The sequence below is a fragment of the Monopterus albus genome, unplaced genomic scaffold, assembly GCF_001952655.1.
Source record: "Monopterus albus unplaced genomic scaffold, M_albus_1.0 scaffold98.1, whole genome shotgun sequence".
Taxonomy (NCBI): domain Eukaryota; kingdom Metazoa; phylum Chordata; class Actinopteri; order Synbranchiformes; family Synbranchidae; genus Monopterus; species Monopterus albus.
Genome location: NW_018127978.1, coordinates 856438 through 868415, shown reverse-complemented (window position 1 = coordinate 868415; position 11978 = coordinate 856438). Strand labels below are relative to the sequence as shown.

Below are 11978 nucleotides of genomic sequence, written 5' to 3'. Positions count from 1 at the left end.
TCTCATGTTAGGTTGGTTAAATCCTGTTTCCCCATACAAGATGTGTGACAGAAACGGTGCGTTCTGGTGTAAAAGCAGTCTGCTGCAGGCTTGTCTCCATTTGTGCCATTACTTCAGGTACTGATGTATGATTGTGCAGCAGGATGCCTTCAGAGCTGCTGTGATATCAGATTCAGAGTTTTGGCTTCTCACTTGGTATTAGCAGGTCTCACAGGCCTACAGCTACAACCCCATCACTTTAATATCCTGTGTTTGTGTTTGGTTGTGTGCCCAGGTTGTCCTGAGTGTGTCAGGAGTGTGTGTTGGGAGGCTCCCATTAGCTCCCACTAACAGCCCCTCTCCGCTTTATTAATCAAATCCACAGACATCACTGGCTACAGGCTGATGAAGAGTGTGTGTTTGTGTGTTGGACACAGCTGCTGTGTCATGATGTGACAATAAAAGTCAAAGGTCATCATTCAGTAGTAGCAGAGGAGGAGGAGGAAAAGGCCAGCTTTCCTAGTGGCAGTGAACGCACCGTCGAGCTGCTTCCTCATTTCATGTGGAAAAACCAACTAATTATGTGGAAATATGATAATGTATATTGCTGGGGGAGCTGCCTGCAAAGCTGCACTCATTACCCAGACTCCCCTGCTCCTTCCTGGCCCCTCTCTCATGCCCTCTCTTGCTCTCCTTCTTGGTATTTCTCCCAGGGAGTCTCGCCCTTTCACGACTGGAGAAACATCAGCGGCTGGTCCGGCTTGTTTTGGATCAAGACAACGCCTCATTTACATAATCTGAGGATGAACTCCGCCTTCTCATCCCTACCAGGAAAGGTCAGATCCCCCTCCTCTCCAAACTGCCCCTGACATTGCCCCCGTCTTCTTCAGGAGGTGATAGGCCCCCACGCCATCTCTCCCTCCTCCCCGTCCTCTCTCTTTCCTTCAGTCCGGCCTCACCTGATGCTATCGGCCTGGCTCCAGACCGCCGTGTGATTCCCCCCACCGCATCAATCCATCCTCTGGGATAGTCAGTCAGTGGTTCAGATGTATTAAAGCTGACAGGTTCCTAGTGTGACTCTCAGCCTCCACTGGCCACCAGTATGACTCTTTAATGGGAGCAATGGGCCTGAGAGAAGATCAGCCCCACTCCATTAGACACGCCAGTTGCCTCACTCAAGCCACAGCGCAGTGTCTTACTGCACACTAACGCAGCACACTGTGCACTGCTGTGGTTTGTAAACAGGAAATTAGGCTGCGTTCATGTCACTTACTTGTGTGTAAAGCTGGAGCTCCCCACGTTTATTATTGTGGTCACAATGTTGAGGGTCTGACACAGGATAGACCCTTAGTGAGCCAACGAGGAGGTAGAGTCGGCTCCTACTAACACACATCTACAGTATGGTCCTGGTGACAGTTCACTAGCATGGACCTGCCCTCACTATGGATGAAGAAGAGCTGTGGAATGATTATGACTGGAGATGTGTGTGACTTGATGGTTTTGGGGAAAGGTTATGGAGGTCTGCGCTGCTCTCGGGCACTGGGCCCAGCAGGGGTAGAATACAGGAGGAAAAGAGATTACAGAGGGGGGAATGGGTGGGTAACAGAAAGAGGAAACGAGAAAATTGTGGTTTCAGGGGTTTAAATATGTTGGGAAACGGGAAGGGGTGTAGCTCGGGCCACGTCTTGCACCCGAACTTCAGATACAGTAATTTTATTATCTCCATTTATTTAATGGGGTGATAAAGATTAGGTTTGGGAGGCCAGTCCTGGTCCTCGAGGGCCACCACCCTGCTGGTTTTCCAACTACTCCTGCCCACTGCCGATTACCTGGATCAGGTGTGCTCAGTCAATCAGGAGCTGGGAGCCACCATGTTTGATGAAGGTGGAATGAAGAACGACAACGTGAATTGGCATCAGAGTTGTGTTCCAGAACCACACAGACTGAGGTGACAGTAATGATGGAGGAATATTCAGCCTTTCATTGTGAATCTCCTGATAAAGACGTCCTCCTCTCTCAGCTTCTCTCTGGGAGGGAGGATACCGCCTGTGGGTGCAGCTCCAGCTCTTCATGGACCGGTGCCATCGAGCTGAACCAGTGCCACGAGGATGGCAGCGGCCCGACGCTCTGGTTCTCCTGCCAACAAACTGCCGGTGGAAAGGCTTCAGTACACTGCTCCAAGCTCGAGCTGCTTAAATCGCTCACATTATTTGTGGCTGTAAAGAGGCTCAGCAGAAACCGGAGGGGTGTCGGCCGCTTACCTAGTAATTATGAACTCCAGAAAGTCTTTGAAAGAAGCACGGACCGATCCTCACTTCCCTGGCCAACAGAACTGTTAAAAGGCATCGGCTGCCAACCTGCGGTCCTATTTCTTCCAGCACAGCTCCACCTCTGCAGACTCGACACCCAGTGAACGCTCCGCTCCATGAACACGGGGACAAAATGTTCTTCAAGTTCAGGGCCAACAAAGTAACTCAGTCGAAAACACAATTCTTCTTCTTCTTCTTCTTCGCTGCCTCCACTCGTCAGCACAGGCTGTTCCAGAGTTTAATTATGGGTCAGTGAGGAAGGGAAATTAATTTCAGGCAGCGGAGGAGTTGCGGCGTCAGGCTGACAGGGGCCCCAGGGCCGCAGAGGTGGGTAGGGAGCCAAACGCTGTGGCAAAGTCTGAAGTCATCATGCAAAGGGTAGCAGTCAGAAACGATCAGAGAGCGCCGGACAGTCGACTGGAAGTCAGTCAGAGCCGCAGCGGCGTTTCTGGCATCGCGGAATAAACTGAAATCCAGTCTGACAGACGCACTTCAACTTGTGCACAACTTTCCTCATCTGACCTTGTGGTGCTGAGGCCATGACAAGGAAATGTGGAATTTTGTTCTTTCATTTTGTAATTTAAATTTCATTTGTAATGAATTTTATTGTCTTGTTTTTTTCCAAAACAGAAAAGACATTCAGTTTAATAGGATGTAAAAGAAAAATCAGCTGGAGACCTGGGTGCAGCACTGTTTTTCTGTGGGTACATGAAATTCTTCATTGGCTAAAGAAATGATCCAAATAGAAATCAGTTGTCAGCTATTTTTTCCCAGTATCTGATGATTAATTGACTAATCGCTGTGGTTCTAAACCAGCTAATCCAAGTAGTCTGTCTGTAAAAGCAAATTAAGACACAGTGAGTTTATATAATTTATGCATTTCTGAGCAGAATGTTGGCAGGACAGTAACTGTTTTCAAATGGTGAGGTGGAAAAGATGCAATGTCTGGATCAGTGGTGGGCTGGAGGAGGAGCAGAGGGTCCATTTAAAGGGAAATGTCACTGGTTCCGCTTTAATCACCCCTTTGTCTTCACACAGAGCTCAGTCGCAATCAGAGGCAGCAACAGCTGGACCAAGGCAGAAAATGAGTAAAAAACAGCCAAGCGAGGGCTCCCTGACCTCCAGCCATCAGCTGGATAATGGAGGTACAGTCCCATTATTCTTATCCCATCGCACTGTAAAACAGAACATGATGAGAAGACAACATTTAAGGGGCCACAGACTTCAGTAAGTTCATCTTAAGGTTTTAGTTTATCCAACTTGACTCACTCTGAGTTAAAGCAGTGAATTATTCCACATTATCACACGTGTCAGCCCTGCAACAGACTAGTGACCTGACCAGGGTGGACCCCGCCTCTCGCCCAGCGTCAGCTGGGATTGGCTCCAGCCCTGCAACCCTGTTCAGGAATAAACGGTGTAGATAATGGATGGATGGACACGTCAGATAGTTGCTTCTATTAATTTACAGAAAAGTAAAGGAGCTCACAGCTGTGTGCTGGTTTACAAACCGGGACTCTTTAATTTGTCTGCTTGTCTGATCAACACTGTGACAATAGTTACAGTACAGGATCATTGTTCTTCAGTTTGAATGGGCCTAAACATGGATGGTACAGGAAGTCAGACACGCACCTTGCTTCATCATGGTTGTTACTGCTTTAGAAGGAAGACCCTCTCACTCGTCTGATACCTGATACCTGATATTGTAATTAATTGTAATTGGGTGTAATTTGGGGGCGACAGTGCAGCAGTGGGTAGAGCAGTCGTTTCCCAACCACAAGGTTGAAAGTTTTAACTTGTTATGAAATGATAAACACAAGTTAACACAACGTTCACAGTTTGTAACAAATCACAGATTAGGACTCAGAATAACAGGAAGTAAAACAAGCTTGATTTCTTGGAAAAAATTTCAATTTTTGCCTGAATCGCTGATAATGTAAGTTAAGTCCCACCTGAGTGAAACTGGAGCCATGACAGGAGGCAGGATCTTCCTGGATGGTTTTCCCAGTGATCAGACCCTCCACACACCAAGCTGCTGCTGCTGCTTTGCTCTGGTTCGCAGACAAACATGTGTTTAAATACTCAGACTGTCAAAAGACTCGAAGCTGATCTGAAACAACAGCAAGCTGCTCCAGGAGGAAGAGGTTCAGAATGAGAATAAACCCAACCACACTCCGCCGAGTAACTTTTGTGTAGAAGTGAGGCTGTTCCTCGGCCGCCTCGGTTAACTAAAGGCCGTTTGATGCTTTTCACGTGTCTGCAATCACACAGTGCAATTTTTGTCATCTCCCTATGCTCAGTAGGACCCACACGGAGCCTGTGCAGACTGTCTGCACTGTGACTGCACATGCACTACACAGGTAAACTGTGCACCTTGGTTGTTTGCCATCTTTGGTTCTATACGTGTTAAAGGGCTGCTCACACTTTTTGTTGTTGTTAACTTTTAAATGCTGTTCAGCCAGATACAACAAAGAGTGCTGCTTCTTGCTGTCAGGAGGTCACTGTCAGGTTTTCAGGTGTGCATGTGTGGAACATGTTCATGTGCACATGCACTTGATCATAGTATGAACGGAAACCTTACCAGGGCGAGCAGAAACCAAGCACAGCCCTACAGAGTTCTTGTCACGATAATGTCACTTCATTTTAGCACATAACCATATGTCAGCCTTAGTTTATTTGCCATGATTGGATCATCCCCTAATATTAACCAGACACTGCAGAAAGAAACATTAATCGTCCAACATGGCTGCTCAATAGTCGCAACAGACAATATGTGACAGGCAGTGACCTTTAGCATCTCACTACAACTGATTTCATAAGGCCTCTGCAGGACTATGAGACAGAAGCTTCTGTAGTACATGAGGCCCTTTGGCCGTTCTAGCCCGGTGGGTGCAGGTCTTTGGTGTGGAGAGAAGGAAAAAGGTGCGTTGTCACATTTGTCTGCATCACAGAGAGAGAGGTAAAGAGAGTTGGAGGCAGAGAGATGTGCGGCTGTAAAAATAAAAGTCCTGGAAACTTCCCAGCACATTCAGCGAGCTGTTTATTGGGGGGGTGGCGGCGGCAAACGGAGTGTGAAGTGTGTAACAGCATTCCTCTTCCTCTGAGCGTGTGCAGAAGGTGAAGAAGACAGAGGCAAACACAGAAGCTCCAACAACTGGAAGTAAGTGCCAACCAACTTCAGACACTTACACACACACACAGTCTGAGTAGAAACAAATTAGAGGAAAATGAGGGCATTTCCCTCCTCGTATCTTATTCTTCTGTCCTTTTGGCTTCTTTCTAATCTAACCCTGATGCTCGTGAAGGAACACTCATGGACGCGAGTCCCTCAGTTTTACAGGCGAGGCTGTGATTATAGCGATGGGAGTTCAGTGGAACTTTCTCTGCAGTCTTTTTGTCATAGTTTAGCTCCTGCAGGGCTGAAGCTGCTATGGTACCTGTTGCATAAAAACTCAGAGCTGCTGCAGATGAGCATCTAAACTCACTGTATAGAAAGATCAAGTTACAAATGCACAGAAACTCAAATCTGAAAACAGAAACACTGTAAACCCGTGTACAGAGAAGTAAAGTGGCATATGAGCAGATAAACTCATACAGTGCAAACAAACATGAATAACATGCCCGTGTAGACAGGTAAACTAACAACAATTATAATGACACATGGAAGATGAACTCGTAAATAAGGAAGCTTGTATAAGGACAAATAAACCACATTTAAATAAACATGTACAAAGCTGAAAACAGAAACACTGTAAACCCGTGTACAGAGAAGTAAAGTGGCATATGAGCAGATAAACTCATACAGTGCAAACAAACATGAATAACATGCCCGTGTAGACAGGTAAACTAACAACAATTATAATGACACATGGAAGATGAACTCGTAAATAAGGAAGCCTGTATAAGGACAAATAAACCACATTTATCTGGACAGAAGAAATAAACATGTACACAAAGAATAACAACAAATAAACCTGCATATAAACAGAAACTTGTGTACGGACTCCATTATGAACATAAACTCCTGCAAAGAAAAACTCGCAAATAGCTCAAATCATGGATAAAGACAACTGTTCTAATGTACAGTCAGTTTATATGGTTTTACAGTGGAGATAAATGCAGTTAAACTTTCAAACTAACAAAATGACAAACGTCGGACAACTGACAGTTAAACTAATAAATAAACAGATAACAAACCCAACAGTTTAACCCGTGTACAGACTGATAAATAAACAGACACTCATGTATGGACAAGATGCACTCGCTATATGAGCAGAGCAACTCCAGAATAAACCGATTAATTCACAAATATATAGATAAACCCATGTAGGAACAGTTGATGAACCCATCAACACACAAACCAGGAAGTTCCCAAAGCAGCTGATAAACCCCACGGGTGGAAAAACTCACATATGAGCAGAAGAGTATGAACAGAAACACACACACACACTGTAAAACTGCAGAATGGGTTATACCTTAAAAGAGCTGCAGTAATATGACAACAGTAATGTCACATGTTAACTTCAAACCAGCAGTGACTGACTGTTTTAAAGCTGTTTGTATCTGTTGCTGTTGTACTTCTAACACCAGTAGCCACTGGGACAGTAGTAGTAGTAACAACTGCAGCATATGTAACAGCTGTAGCACTGGTCCTAGTATCACGTGTTTTAGTGGAAAGTTTTAGTTTTTTGTGCTGCTTCACCATTTAAAACATGTAAATCAGAAGAAAACCCTGAACACTTGGTGTGTTTGGAATGAAAACAACTAGAACTTAAAGGTTTTAGATGTGGGCACGGTTACAGTTGGAGACAGGCTGAGGCCTGAAACTAAAGGCCGGTGTGACTGCGGTCAGATCTGAAGCTCATTATCATGTTTCATTCACCTCAGAGCTGCAGCATTTGTTTCCCATCCAGCAGCAGTGAGTCATTTCCAGCCTTCGCAGCAGCTGGCGGATCATTTAGCCGACGTCCCGTCCCATCCAGAGCCCAGGCACCGAGCCACAGCCTGTCCAGGTGAGATGAGAACATAAATTCCCTTTAGAGAGACGACTCTTCTCTGCTCTTATGAATTCTGGGTAAAACTTAATTCTACAAAGGCTTTTGGCTGTGCTAAGCTGTGTGGACCAGGCTGCAATCCAACTACACAACCGAAGGTGTAGAACAACACTGTAATGAGACTTTTGAAGCACTTGGTATCTCTCAAAGACCATCTGGATGATAAGTTCACTGAATGATAAAACAGACTTTTAATGTGATTTCCACGTTGCAGCTCTGTTTCCAAATCAAAGGTGTGCCCACAGGAAACAGAAATGAGTGATGCCAGGTATGGTAGCTGATATCAGTGCACAATATTTGATAATTTCTTTGTATTTCAAAGGCCTCATCTTTTAAAAACAGTCAAATAAATAGCAGTGAAGTGAAAGTTTAATATTTTCTCTGAGTTGTTGTAAAGTCGACCACATTGGAAATACTTAAGTACCTTTAGTGCGCTACTTGAATAAACGTAGTCAGTTACATTTCACATAGCATAGCAATACTTTGTTTTATTTTATTTGATTCATGTGTGCGGGGAGCCGACAGGAAGCGGTTTAGCTGGGCCCCAAACTGCCGGACTGTGCAGAACCTCCAGGTTACTTTATTTTATTTGTCCAGAAATTGAAAGCATGCAGAATCGTTCTGTGGTATTCGCCACTGAACAACTTTCTGAGGGATGAACCGGGAGCTGTCTTGGTGTCCATGAAGAAATGAGTCCCTGACCTCTGCTCTGTTTACGCTGCCATGCTAGCTTCTCAGTTTGTAGAAAACAAAAACAGAAAACCACTGGTCTTACCCTTTAAATCCCAAATCCATGTCCTAAATAAAATCCCAAACAACAGACCGAGAAGTCTTACAAAGTCCTGAGGGTTTTTTAACTCCCTGTAACTTCATAAACTCCACGTCTGCATTGCCATGCAGGGTCTTTTTTCAGAGCTGGAGCCGAGCGGCGTGTGGTTTTATTTGTTTATTTATTTTTATTTGACCTTTATTTTACCATGGAAACCTCACTGGAATTAATCCTCCAGAAGAGGGTCCTGGTCAGAGGTTAACGCACATCCAACTCAACTCTCAAACTAATGAACCAGGGCTCGTCCAGCCGGATGGAAAGTGACAGGCCGGCTCCAGCCAGTGCCCTGCTTTGATCCTGGAAACACCACGTCCTGCTCCTCCCCGCACCACTGTCCCATGTCATTTCTAGCACCTCTGTGAGGTCACACAGATTAACCCCTTGTTTCCTGCAGTGGGCTTTAGTTTGAAATTCAATGGAGGGTGAAAGCGTTTTCCAGCTGGGAGTGTGGAGCAGCAGGGAAATGGGTGGGCTGGCCAGATGCATGCTGGGAGTTCTTTTTAACTGGTTTGGAGAAGATCTGGTGTTGACTAAGGAACGCCAAAGGCATTTAAAGCTGAGAAATTTAGCAGTACAAAGTCAACACTGGAGCTGTTTGGAATGTTTTTGTTTTAAGTATGACTTCATTAGCTTCAGAGGTCAGAGGTCAGGTTTACAGCTGTGTTAGATTTTAACTGCATCAGAGGCTTTGGAGTTCAACATTAGAATCTCCTCCTGTTGTTTTAACTTAAAACTCCACTAATCAAACCCGTTTGTGTCAACAATGGCTCAAAGGTAGTGTCAGATCCACGGAGAACTGTCACCTAGTCAGAGGCTTTGCTGTTTGTCTTCCTTTTAGCTCCTAGTTTGGGTTTTGTTACACATTTCCTGTTCTGTTCAGTTTCCAGCAGCCACTGTTCACTACCTGCTCAGCAGCAAACACACACACTGGGAAAAAAGCTGGTCAACACAGTGGGGCGTTTAGCTGCTACCAAGACTTTGTTTCTTTGTGGATGTCTTTATTAAAAAACATTTTTTGTTTGTCTTTCTAGTCGTTTGACTTTCCAACCAGTAACCCAACCATAACTTTATGAGAGCAACCTGAATGTGTTTTGTTTTCACACAGAAATGTCAGAATATGCTGAGTCTCTGTGGACGTATTCTCAATGCTGAGTTTGTTTTTTCTTCATTGCCTTAAACTCTTCATCTCTGCAGGTCGGAGTGACACTGAATATAAGACGAGGATGTGGGCCACAACAGACTGAATGGAAAGCCAACAAATCACCTTTCTTCACCTGAACCCCTGAAACTAGAGGACCCTGCTGATCCAAAATGGCTTCTGTCAGGGTGTATTTGTTGCTGGTGGTGCCGGTCGTCTGCAGTGGGAGTCTGATCGTGGTGAACTCGGGTGTGGAGGTCAGCAGGGGTCGCTCTGTGTTTGTCACGGAGAAGGAGCTGAAGATTGACGTGGATCCGACCTCTGACTGTAAGGTGGAGGTGGTGATGAACGAACCCATCACTCAGAGAGTGGGGAGGCTGACTCCACAGGTGAGGACACACCTGCTATAACCAGGAGAGTCTCATGTCCATCAGCTGATGGTGTCTGGGAGATGAATGAACCCGTAGGTGGTTTCAGTTCTGCCGTTTGTTCTGTGCTGTGTGCAGGTGTTTGACTGCAGCTTCCTGCAGGATGAGGTGAAGTACGTCCACAATGGCAGTCCTCTGCTGGACGAGGACACGGTTCTGCTGAGAGTCTTCAGGTCAGTTAGCAACAGTGAAGTGTTAGTATTGGCAGCAGCTTGGTAGTATACTGTTATGTTCACATTATCACACGTCGGCATTGATGTGTATGTGGTGGAGCAGCAAAGTGTGCTGGAAGTTCAAATTTGTTGAGCTTTGACCCCAGTTACTCTGACCTTTGTGCGTGCAGCCAGTTATTGTTGACTACTGCTTGAACCTGACAAGAATCTAATTAGCCTACTCGTGTTTCTGAATTTTCCAAATTGTACAGTAACATATTATCCTCGTATCCAGACCAGACAAAGACAGACAACATATTTAGTTAGAGAAATATCAGCAGGTAAGGGCTGCTATCAGGATTATTATAAACAACGGTTTGAGCCTCTAGCTAAGTCAGCATTGTGGCTATGGTGGCACCGTTTTGACCAGTGCTCCTCCACCACCGCGAACAACAGCTGTAGTTGTTGTGATAATAAGTACAACTAGGTGTCACTAAAACAGTTAATTATTATGTAATTAATCTGAGAAAATGTAAAATACTTGTAGGAGCTCATGGATTTTGTTTTTCACAAAATTTTCAGCAAACAAAATACAAACACGCAGATTAATTTAAAGGGATTATAAAGATCCAGAAGTTGTTTTTCCTGCTGCAGTATTACAACAATTACTGCAGTTTTCAGTAGAAATATAGACCGATCATTTGTGGTCCATCAAGACATTGTTAGAGATCCATATCGGCTCAAATAAAGCCAATCAAAAGCACATCTTTCTTTAATTTTACTCGCCTTCCATGTTTCATAACCAAGAAAATCCATATTAGAAAGCAAAAACTAAATGCACAGAAATCCAAATAAGGTTCTGCTCATGCACCAAAGACCCTTACATTAATCTAAAATAATAAAGTACAGTTTTACACTTCATATGATGAGTTTATAATCAAGTTTCCTCTGTTTAAAAATATCTGCATTTTTAAAAGTCTTTTTCTTTTATATTTTCACTGTTGAATCTGACCTTGTAGACCTGTAGTCTTGTCTCTTGTGCTTCATGGAGGACGGCAGCAGTGATGGAAACCATGGAAACCTTTGGTGGATTAGATGCTTCTGTTGAAATAAGCTATAAGTGTTTGGAACAATATGTTAAATTTGTAAGAACATTATTCTAAAGACACTTTTCTAACATGATGCGTTCTCTCTGCGTGGAGGTTCACATCTTCAGACACACTGGTTGAGATGGTGGTTCTGCTGGTGCGGGTGGTGGACTCAGGGCCCGGTGCGGTCGCATTAGGCAGCGCTCCCCTAGTGGTTCCTCAGTTCTATGGCCTGTCCAACACCATCGACAGTGCCGTATTGAACATCACGACCAGAGCCGACCTGCTCTGCACCGTCAGGCTGATCACCACCGACACCAGCGTCCCCGCTTTGGGTCGGCTGGTGACGGAAGAGGACTCCATACAGAGGAAGGGTACGTCACACATGGGCACACTACAGCAGTGATACACAGCCACAGAAAACAGCGGGTTGTTGCTGCTAAAATCAGAGCTCAGGTACAGTCAACCACAGGTAACAACAGTCCTGATGCTGTTGTCTGTTAACCTGAGGTGTCAAAAGTACAAGCTCAGCTGTAGGTGATGATTGTGCTGCTATGCACAATCACAATGAGTTAAACTGGCTTCAGACACACTTTATAACATCAAGGTGGGTTTAATGTGGATAGTGAGGATGTTGGCTCCCCTAACAAAATGTTACAAACTCAACTGATGTTTTATTTGAACACCAGAGAATTAACTTGTTCACTTTGTCATGGAAACCTTTCTACAGATGTTTAGGATGAGAGCTGAAAAAGTTGAAGAAGGGGATTTGCCTTTGAATCTTTTATTCTTTGCAAAGAGGAGCATACAGTCAAGCCTCAAAGAATCAGACAGGGTCTGTGTGTTTATAAAATCACTTTCCAGACAGGAAGACAAGGAGTGTGCACCAAAGAGGAAACTGGATGCAACTGAAGGTCAAGTTCATGTCCTAACACCTTACAAGGAAATCATACTTTTCTGCATAGCAGCACAATCATCACCTACATCTGAGCTTGTACATTTAA

General features: G+C 44.6%; 1 protein-coding gene and 1 long non-coding RNA gene across 2 annotated transcripts in view; one reads left to right on the top strand and one right to left on the bottom strand.

Annotated features, from left to right (window-relative positions):
- Positions 1-3003: 3003 nt before the first annotated feature.
- LOC109965279 (uncharacterized) lies at positions 3004-11115 on the bottom strand. Its single transcript, XR_002275616.1, has 4 exons — positions 10899-11115; positions 7168-7289; positions 3558-4336; positions 3004-3463 (listed from the first exon to the last, which is right to left on the bottom strand). It is a non-coding gene; the product is annotated as an uncharacterized LOC109965279 (long non-coding RNA).
- The window catches only part of frem1b (Fras1 related extracellular matrix 1b), a 40997-nt gene continuing 34356 nt past the window's right edge, over positions 5338-11978 (top strand). The window contains exons 1-5 of the mRNA XM_020609160.1: positions 5338-5445; positions 7202-7297; positions 9363-9695; positions 9813-9907; positions 11089-11348. Of these exons, the coding sequence (XP_020464816.1) occupies positions 9480-9695; positions 9813-9907; positions 11089-11348 (571 nt within the window). The 5' untranslated portion in view covers positions 5338-5445; positions 7202-7297; positions 9363-9479. The remainder of the gene's footprint in view (positions 5446-7201; positions 7298-9362; positions 9696-9812; positions 9908-11088; positions 11349-11978) is intronic.